Here is an 11,144-nt window from a genome sequence, read left to right as displayed (position 1 = left end):
GGGATAGCATTTGAAATGTAAATAAAGAAAATAATAATAAGAAAGAAAGAAAGAAAGAAAGAAAGAAAGAAAGAAAGAAAGAAAGAAAGAAAGAACGAATTTAAAAAAAAGAGAGAGAGAGAGAGGCTTCATTCATGGAAACAGATGCAGAAACCCACAGCCAAACAGTGGGCACAGTTTGAGGAATCCTGCAGAAGAGGGGGAGGAAGGATTGAAGGAGCCAGAGGGGTCATGGACAACACAAGAAACCCTACAGAATCAACTAACCTAGGCCCAAAGGGGCTCAGAGACTGAACTGCCAACCAGAAAGCATGCATGGAACTGACCTAGGTCCTCTGCACATATGTAACAGTTGTGCAGCTGGGTTTTTATATGGGACTCCTAAAGTAGGAGCAGGGTCTGTCTCTGACTATACTGCCTGCCTTTGAATTCCTTTCCCCTAATTGGGCTGGATTGTCTAGCCTTAGCAGAAGATTGTTGTGTATGGCCCAGTTATGTGATCGACCTAATCTGACTACAACTTGTTATGTCAAGTTTGGTTGATATCCTTGAGAAAGTAAGTCAATTTGTGAGTATCTTAGCTACTTTCTATTGTGACAAAACACCACAGTGAAAGAAGCTTATAGCAGAAAGTGATTAATTGGGCTTATGGTTTCAGAGGGTTGGAGTCCATGATGGCAAAATTAAGGCAAGGTGTCAGAAACAGCTCAGAACTTATATCTGGAACCAGGAGCAGGAGACAGAGAGCACAATGAAATGGTGCAAGCCTTTTTGAAACATTAAAGCCTACCCCCAAGTGACACTCCTCCTCCAACAAGGCCAACCCTGCTAATTCTTCCCAAACTGTCCTATTAACTGGGGGTCAAGTATTCAAACATATGAGCCTATGGGAGCCATTCTGATTTAAACCACCACAAAGTATTAGAGTCCCCATATTAACATAACAACAACCATTCCTATATGTTTTACATTCATTTTATTATTTAACTTTTTAAAGGTAATGAACATTCATTCTGGAGGATCTCTTGATTTTAAAATAAAATTTAATAAATCCATAAAAATAATCTTAAAGCCCATTTTTCTAAAACCTGTATGTAATTAATATCCACTAATTTCTAAAGTCTATTATTTAGCTCTGTATATTTTATGTATTCTATTTTTTATGTTTTCTCCAATCTCCCTCTAGTCCAAGCTCTTTCTAACAGGATTAGATTACTGCAGTATTTTGTGTTGAACACTTAGATTTTAGATTAGAAAGATAGAAAGATAAGAAAGATAAGAAAGAAAGGTAACACATAATAGCACTGATAATTCTAAAACAGTTGCAGTCTGATTAAACACCAATGCTGTTTGTCATTAAAAAATAAAATAAAAAAGTTTATTTCAAATTCAGAAGCAGAAATCAAGAATGAACTACCAAATATCTTATGGCTTGAAGAAACACTGGGTAACATATATCATCATATACTGAAGTCACATCATTACCTTATAAAATTTATATAATAATTGAAACATGCCAAAACTTGTTTCATAGTTATTTCTTCCATTGGAACAGTACCACTTCAATCTATTTTATAACCTCCAAACCTCAAGAGATGGTAACCTGAAAGGCTGTTTTTTGCATATGTTGGTTGTCAAATAACAATAAAAAAACTTAAAAACTCACATTGCAGAGGATTACGTATCTATCCTGTTCCAAACCACAATCAGGCTAAAAAAAAGGCTCAATGTTTTAGGAATAAAATCAATTCAAGATTAAACAAAGCAACATCCAAGGACTTTTCAAATATGAGGTTTAGGGCAAGGATTAAGCTCAAGGAGTCAAAATTCACTTTAGGATTTTCAGAAAGGCATGAGACTTGACAGTGTCTCTGGAAACTGAAGAAGACCGTGCTACAAAGTTAACAATGATAAACTATCTCCGTTGACACATAATAGCTTCTCATGCTACAGAATATGCTATGTAGATCATCACACTAGTTTAAACATCCCAACAGGGTAAAAATAGGTTATTAACACAAAACTCTCCTGATACATATTACTTCTGTAAACAATAGATGGATAGATGGGCAAAACTAGAAAGTATTTTAATCCAGAGAATCTGGTAGGTACTGAACATTTTGAAAATGTTCCCTGCCCCAAATTTTCCAGCTCTGAAATCAATGACAATATTTTTATTCATGCATACTTGTAACCTTTCACAGGATCATTAAAAGTCATCAAACTGAAACATTCAACAAAGTGCCATGAAAACCAGCCATTTTACACTATTATAAAGCAATCATATCTAAGTTATTTTTCACTTGTCTTAATTTTTCTTGGGGGAGTGTTTAAGATTCCTTCTATCAACACATACTTGAGTGTGAAGTACCCAATTTAACATTCTGTTTCAGACTGTGGGAATGCAACCTTAATCATCACTCTCAAGTACTCACACTGGTAGGAAAAAAATACAGAAAGTAAATATAAATTATGCAGCCATCAAACCAGGGTGCAAGTATTATTTTCACTAAGCTAATGGGACTTGGCAGTCTGTCAGTAAAATGTGATATACTATTCTAAGAATATGTAAAGCTTTCAAAAAAAAGAACAGACAGAGGATCATGTATGCCATAGGCTCCCAACATCCACGGAGAAATAAAACAAGATCCCCAGACTTTTTCTACCTAGCCTTCTGGTTTGTTTTTGAGATCAACTGCAGGTGGTCAGGAAGAGAGGCCAGGGCTGCTGTTAGAAGCTGAATCAGAACTGCCACCTCATCCGAGCTCACCTGGAGTTGTATGGCTAAGCCAAGTCAGATTCAACTTGGAACCACTCTCCAACCTTCTTTTCCTCTTAATTTTACTCTTTAATCAGCTAACTTGTTTCATTCTGGCTAAAGAATTTAATACCTCAGTTTTAATAGACAAAGTGTAGCAAAGAACTAAATTTAGCAGTGACAGTGAGGCATCTGAGCACAGGTTTCTTAGTCTGACTCACCACATCACCAGATCTTATTAGCATTTGTCTAACACAAAGTAGCCAGTCTCACTTGATAAACAAATCTACCTCCAGTACAATTTTAACTAAAGCCTTATAAATATTATTTATAATAACATGTTTCAATTTTATTTTCACAAATTTTCCAAGGTTGTTATTATCTCATTTTTACTCACAGGGAAACTAATGGTTACAAAGTTCAAAGGACCATTTCATTATCCCATCATTAAATAGGGATTGTGATTCATTCCTTATAATGCTCAGCGTACAAGCTAATTTGTATGTTGTCTCACTCCTGTAATAATATCAGCAACAGACTTAAGTATGCACCACCATTATTCAAACATATGCATTTACTCGATTACAATATTTTTTAAATATTTAAAGCGATTGAAAAGCTATCATTTGCTGTAATTCAAAGTGCTCTCTACTGAATATTTGGGGAACTATATTATCAAAAGAAAACCTGTCTCTAAAATAGAAACTTAATTCTAGAATATTTCCAGGTGAGAAATACATGACAGTCTGTGAAATCACAAATTTTAAAAGCCATAATCTGAGATGCGTGCTCAGGAAAAGCGATCCGTGAAGTCACGGATCTTCCCCATCAAATGCCCCTTCATCGGCCAGCACTGGGGACCCTCTGGACAGAGGCCAGTTCCTTTCTTCTCTAGTTCATGCTCCCTGTTTATCACTGCTGCTTGCTTATTCAGCTTCCTTGATTTCACCTATCTCAAGCTACTTCAGATAGCCCCTCAAACCTTTTAATATAAACTAGAAATAACACAAATCCTCAGTAAGTGTGAGTACTACATCTAGCAATATCATTACATTAAAACATACAGCCTTTTATTAACTGCAAAAGTTTGCACATAAGCACTGGTACTGTTTACATTAAGAGATATACAGCAAAACATTTTGCAATGACCGTATGAAAAGGCCTGAAATCTTGAAGCTATTTCCCACTTCCACCCCAACGTTTAACTTATTTTCCCCAAATAAACTATCAGAAAATTTGTAAATATATACCAATGTCACAGTGCTTCTCATCATAATCTAATAGTATACCAATTATACAATTCTCTATCAATTTCTGTGAAAAACTGATCATCAAATTATTTGGCATGTAAGGTCACTGATGGAGCATACCACTTCCATAGCATGTAAAAGGCCTTCAGTTGTAGGTGTTAACTAAATTATCACTTTTTTTGGCTTTTGTTTGCAATCATAAGACCTCCTTATAGACAGGAGGCATGGTGACACATCTGTAACTCTAGTTCTCAAAAGAATAAGACTGGATGATCTAAAGCCTAAGGCCAATTTATGCTAAATAGTAGGACACTATTGTGTTCTCTCTGACCCCTTTCTCCCTTTCTCTCCTTCCTCCTTCCCTCCTCCACCAGTTCCCAATTGGCCTCTTCCCTCCCTCCCTCCCTCCCTTCCCTGCCTCTAACTCCCTTCTCAACCCCACTTCCCATGTCCCCAAATAAACTATTCTATTTTTTTTAAAAAGTCCTTATTGCAACAGAAAGAAATAAAAAAGATAAGAGCATGATGAATTAAAAATAATAAAAATAAAAATAATAACATTATTTTGATGTCCAATCTCTGAAAACTTGGAAAAAAACACAGAAGTCAAGCCCCTTAAATTTCTTGAAAATATATATACCATCATTTAAAAATTAAAAATAAATCCTTTTAAAATTTTTGTGCACAGGATGGAAGAAAGAGAACATTTACAGTCTGGATCCAAGGACAACTTTGTGAAATGAGTTTTCTCTGTCCACCTTCATGTGAAGTCTAGAGATTAAACTCAGGTCACCAGGCTTGTAAGTAAATGGCTTTATGTGTTAGACCATCTTATTGGGTCCCTAAATTAAAGTTCTAGGATGGGAAGTTCAAATCCCTTGTACCGGCATAGAATATGTACTTAGCAGCAGAAATCTGGTATCTATTACCACTCTGCTAGCGGTGACAGACACAGGGTAAATACAGAGGCTTGCTGGCTAGCAAGCCTAGCAAAACCAGTGAGTACCAGGTCCAAGTACAATGAGAGATTCTATTTCAGAAATGAGGCAGAGAGCACTAGAGAAAGACACCCTTCCAAAACTCCTGGCTTCTACAAACGCACACACACACACACAAAGATAAGTACAGTTTAAAGATTAAAAAAAAAAAAAAAAAAAAAAACCTCATAGAATGGTAGAAAATACTTGCAACCATAACTGTGTTAGTGTTTACTGTTCACAACATATAAGGGATTCTAACATTTTAATTTAAGAAAACCAATACCCCATTTTAATGATAAGCAAAAGGCCAACATAGAAATGAAAAACTGTTCACCATCAGGAAAATGCAAATTAAAGCTACAATGAAGATATTACTTTATATTTCCGTTAGAGTAGCTATCTATTATCAAAAAGATGAAAGATACCAATCGTAGCATGGAAACTGGTATACCTGTCATAGAATAAGATACATGGCCATTCTTCAAAAACCTGAAGCAGAAAAAGCTCCATGATCCCACAATACAAACTTTGGATACACATCTAAAGACTTGAACTATATAACAAAGGGATATGCGCACGGTACATTTCAAGACTTTTCACAACATCCAAATAGATAATAAACTTAGAGTCCATCAGGATGAATAGAGGGAATATTTACTTCAAGATGGGTGAGCAGGCAATTCATTATGGTAAATGAAATAAACCAAGCAAACAAACACTTCACAATCTCACATACAGACTGCAAAATGAACTCACATATCAAAGGAGAATGGACATTATCAGGGTCCATCTGATAGAGATGGCAAAGGTAGATCAAAGGCTACAAAGTTTCAAATAGGGAGAAATTTTTAGATAACCTAAACAGAGAGACTAGTACCAATGTATTTATTTTAAAAAACTAAGTAAAGTTCACTTTTAAAAGGATGACTGTAGAACCTGGAAAGGCTGTAACTGCTATTAATACTCAACAACATGCTGCTTTTATTGAGGTATGTGTGTCAAATTACATTGATAAAATTTGAACTTTTAGAGGCTTAAACTGTGCTATCAACATTGGAAAAACTTATCCCAATTTATTATGGGAAAATGACACTACCCAGAAATTAACAGTCACACTGGGCTAGAAATAGTAAACAATTTTTCCATTTGCACAGAGGTAATGCACTGTATTAAATATGCAAAGTCCTACCTACAAGAATTTGATTACAGAAAGGCATCAAGAATTCTCTAAATAATGAAAGAAAAGTGAGGTGATGGATATGTTATTTAGCTTCACTGAATTATTTCAAACTGTATACATTAATTCAAAATACCACACTGCACTCTATTAAACATACAAGATTGTGAAAATAAAACATTCATTTAAATTTTAAGTCTTGTGGGGTGGTGGTAATGAACAATTTGGACCCTAGCACTTGAAGCCAGAGGCAGGGGGATCTGAGTGAGTTCAAGGCCAACTGGTCTACAGAGCAAATTCCAGGTTAGCTAGGGCTACCCAGGGAAACCCTGTCTCAAGAGAAAAACAAAAATTAATAAAATAAAAAATTAAGAAAAAAAAAAAACAAAAACAGTAACATTCAGCCAAGTGTGGTAGCACAGGCTTTTAAACCTGAGCACTGGAGAGGCAGAGGCAGAGCAGGCAGATAGATCTCCATGAGTTCAAGACCAGCCTGGTCTATATAGAATTCAAGGACAGTGAGGGCTACATGAGATCCTGTTTCAAGAAAACAAACTACTATTCAGCTTAGCTCTTCTAAACATGCCAAACAAGGCAAGTGTCCAGTAGCAAGTCAGGGTCATTCCAGTGAAAACCCTCCACTCCCTTTGTAAAGTCCTCCGGTTCGCACCTCTTCACATGTCTTGAATATCAATGAGCCTCCAAAGTTCTTGTTCTGGTTAGCAGCCTTTACAATGCCATTAATAAATAATTAAAGAAGCAGCTCATATAGTTTAAGGATTAATCGATCCCAAGAGTATTTCCACCATAAATACACTAATCAATAAAATCCTGCCATAATTTTTTACACAGTACTTACAGGCAAGTGTATGTGTACAGTTATGTACTAAAGGGTCCCTAGAAGCTCAGCCCTTTCCGTGATGCACAACCATCCACTAAGTCTCAAGGCTTCACCACATAAAGCACGAGCATTTCTGGAAGTCTCCACGGTCACATAACTTTGCAATCAGCTCTAACTGTATCGCTTTCTTTCTGAGTCAATCACCCATAGAAAGCAATGAGCAGTCCTCTGGAGAGGAAACTGATTTCATTTTCGTTGAACAAGTATCCTCCTAATTCATCTGAACCACAAAGCCTTTTAATTTCTTAACAAGCTGGGACTGCTAAAAGTTCTACCATTAAGGTCTTTTCCATCTGTTTCATATCTGTTAATCTTGAAGTAAAAAACCAGTGCTCATATCTAGAAAAATCAATAAAGCTGGATGAAGTGTTTTAACACAGATATAAACTATTTTATTTAAAATCTACTCCATATATACACGTCCAGGCACTTTCTATCTCTACCTCTCACTGCATTCATTCTCTTTTTCGGCTGTTGTCTGGTTCTGAAGCAGGCTCTCATGTAGCCCAGACTGGCTTAACAGCCAGATGTTGGCCTAGCTCCTCTTGCTCCCACTTCTCAAGTGCTAGAATTGCAGGTTTGAACCATCTTGCCAGTTCATTGTTTGTCCAGGCACAGAAATGGCAAATGACTGACAACTGATTACACAAAACAGCCTTATGCTGCATTACTACAAACACCTTAGCACATTTTCCTCCATCTCCTATTACTTTTACTTAGCCGTCATAAAGTATTTCCAGAATTATAATAACTTCCGAATCAGTATAGCTTCTGAAATATCAAGAAAAATTTAAGTTTACTAATGAAATTCAGTGATTTTTAACTATTTTAATACTCAGAAAATTCACACTAATTAAAACAAATTCTGACATTTTAAAAGCCCCAGTTTTGAGATGTAAAGTTTACTATTCATAAGCAGAAAGCCAGAAAATATTAAGCAAATAATTGTCAAATATTTCAAATAAATTTCTGCAAATGTTATAGGAGAAACATTAAAAAATAGTAAGTCATACAGTGACAAAATCAGAAGAAGAAATCTTAACTGGATATTAAAAGTACCTGTCTCATGCATGATGGAAAATAATAAGATACACAAATACACCAAATGAACAGAGAATCTTCCAAATAATTCAACTGCACTAAAAAGTACTTTAAGGTAAACAATGAAGCCAAAAAGTTAAAATGAGAACCGCCTAACTAGGCCTATACTCTCATTCACACTATTATCATCTACAGGTTTCAAAGGTCAATGTAGATATTAGTTTGCCTAATTGAGTAATTTTCCCTTTTACCTTATTTAAAGTAGCTCTTAATGAATAACTCATGTTATCTCATTCCTGAAGTTTCAATTAAATGCATAATTTGACAAATGCAAAAGTGAATATTTTCATATGAATCAATATTATTGACATTATGATCATAGATGTACCTCCACTTTGCTTCCTTTATTAAGACTAGCATAATGACAATATCAGAAGTGGAAACAAAATAAAAAGGACAGGAATGGAAGAGGAGGAGAAAGGAAGAAGGGCAAGAGGAGAGGGAAGAGGAGGGATTCTACATTGTGTGGGAGGTCACAACACACCACAGAACTTTAAATAAGAAGGCTTAAGTGCGACTCTTATTCTGTGGTTTTTAATCAAGTTATTTTCACCTCCCCAATCTGTTTTGTCACACAGCTGATAGTGACAATATCACCTACCCTAACTCACTGCCTTCTGACCAGGGAAATGCCTGCTGAACATGACTAATAAAAAAGAAAGAAAACCTTTCTTAAGCTCATCACATTAGATTTTGATACCTAACAATTAAATCACATCCCCTAAATTCTAAGACCCACTGAATGGTATAAGTTATCACTTGCAGACACACAAAGTCATTTGCATCTACAATATTTCAAAATGGGAGTTTATGGGGCTTTATAAAAATAAGGACAAGTTCAGCAAAACTCTTAAGTAATGAATTCTTTTCTGTTCAACTAATGACAATATTCAGATGAGGAAGTAAGATGTTTTAAAATTGGTCAAGAAAGCTGAAAGGCAGCTCAGCAAAGTGGTTGGTCACTGAGCTGAGTCAGGAGATGCGATTTCTAGTGTCAACTATTCCACTAATAACTGTTTGACCTTGGACAAGTCTCTGGGCTTCAGTCTGCTTATCTATAAAATGTCTACAGAAAATCAGAGATGTGATCAAAGTTTAATCTGAGTCTTACTTTGCAGTGGCAGCCCCAAGTACTGCTTGATAAAATAGCTCTACAGGCACTGCCAGAATTGGAACACTGGCTCTGCCACTAACAAGACTGTGATATACACACACAGCATAAGGACAGCTTACTACCATCTCTGACCTGTTTAAAATGCTTCACTGAAACATTAAGTCCTATTAAAATGCAGACGTTTAGAATCCTCGGGATATCCGAATCAAGACAGTATCCTTGTATTAGCACACTATTTTCATGTGAAAAGATCAAAACTCTAAAAAGTTTTATCAAAAGTATATTTCATGCTATATAGTATAGATACCACTGGAAAGTTATTAATACTGATGTAAGAACAGCTGCTCACTGAAGTATCAGAGTAAAATAAACTGAAATGCTACTTGCTTTTGAAATCCACAACTAAGGACAACATATAACCATAGTCTGTGACAATGAAAGTAACTTCGGAAATATGTCGAATTAGGAAACGTAAAGTGAACGTCTAACTCCTAGAAATGTGTAGTTCCTAAGTTAACAATCAACCAATAGGGGTTTCCCAGGCAGGTCGTGTATGCCAGAATCTGGGCACGGATGAAAACAGATACTAAGGTACAAGGCTACTTAGGTAGACAAGTTCCAATAACTTGGAGAGCCCAGTGTGTCCTACTGTACCATTGCTTTTCACACATTTTAAAATCCACTTGTTTCCAGTGTTTTGTGTCCTTTTTGGCCCGTGTAGGAAGACTGCTTCCCAAGGACCATCAACGTTGTTATTACCCTCACATCAGCTCCCAAAGATGTCCAAACCAGTCCCTGACATCAGGATCCTCAGAGAACCTAAGTGAGCTTGTGGGATTTTATCCAATCTACAAGCGTCAGACAACCACACCTGCAATAGACCATTCCTCCAGCTATGTCACCTCTGGTCATTAAACTAGTTGCAGCGATTAAGTTCTCCCCCTTAAAGTACTGCTAGTGTAGGCAAACTCTACTTCAAAAGTCTGGTTTTTGCACTGGACCGTGGGCACTAAGGAAGGGGAAACTGATTGGTTCATCACTGCTGCCCTACTTCCATTTCAGGTCAAATGAGAAAAACTGTTCCCACAGAGAGAAGCAAGGGGGCCATCCGCGGGTCAGGAAGGTGGATGCCAAACTGAACTTTGGGATCAGGGGACTGAAGGAACGTGACGGGATGTGGGGGGCAGGAGAGGAGGGCACGAGGCCAGCGAGAGTGGCTGGAGGAACCTGGCTCAGTCGGCGGAGCAGCCAGTGTAGGGCTGAAAAGGCAGAATCGCTCAGGCCGGCCGCCACCGCCAGGAGGTTGACCCGACCCAGCCGGGAGGGGAAGGGCCCCGCAAGCCGGGGACACCGACGAGGGCCAGCACCGGGACGCGGGGACCACGACCGCCTCGGGGCAGCGGAGCGGACTCCGGGAAGGAGCGACGACAGCTCGGGCGAAGGGGAGCGGCGGCAGGAGGAGGTGGAACTCTGCCGAGTCAGCACCGCGCCCACTCGGTGGCACTTGTGGGAAGCCGGCGGCTGCTCGCCCCGCCGGCCGGGCCTCGGCTCCGGTCGGGCCCAGCGCCGGGAGCGGCGTCGGTGACGGGCGGGCTGGCGCCGGCCGCTCACCCGCCTCTCAGGTAAACACTGGGCGCCGCTTACCTCTGTTAACATCATTACACCCCGGGGGAGTGAGGTCCTCCCTAGCCTCGCCGCATGGCAACAGCCGTAGCAGCAGCGGAAACTGCCCGGGCCGCCGCCAACGGCGGCAACTGCTGCTTCAGTCCTGTCCCGGGCGGCGGCTTTACTCGGCTTCGCTGGCTTCCCCCCGGCCCGGCTGCTCGCGACGGACGCGCCGCCATCTTGGAAGAGCGACGTCCG

General features: G+C 38.6%; 1 protein-coding gene across 2 annotated transcripts in view; it reads right to left on the bottom strand.

The window, feature by feature from the left end:
• Positions 1–11,144, bottom strand: part of Snx13 (sorting nexin 13) — a 95,764-nt gene extending 84,620 nt beyond the window's left edge. For both annotated transcript variants that reach the window (XM_021201650.2, XM_021201651.1), the window contains exon 1: positions 10,926–11,144. In XM_021201650.2, the coding sequence (XP_021057309.1) occupies positions 10,926–10,940 (15 nt within the window). In that variant the 5' untranslated portion in view covers positions 10,941–11,144. The remainder of the gene's footprint in view (positions 1–10,925) is intronic.

The sequence above is a fragment of the Mus pahari genome, chromosome 7 (genome assembly GCF_900095145.1).
Source record: "Mus pahari chromosome 7, PAHARI_EIJ_v1.1, whole genome shotgun sequence".
NCBI lineage: Eukaryota > Metazoa > Chordata > Mammalia > Rodentia > Muridae > Mus > Mus pahari.
This window is presented reverse-complemented; position numbering and strand designations above follow the sequence as displayed.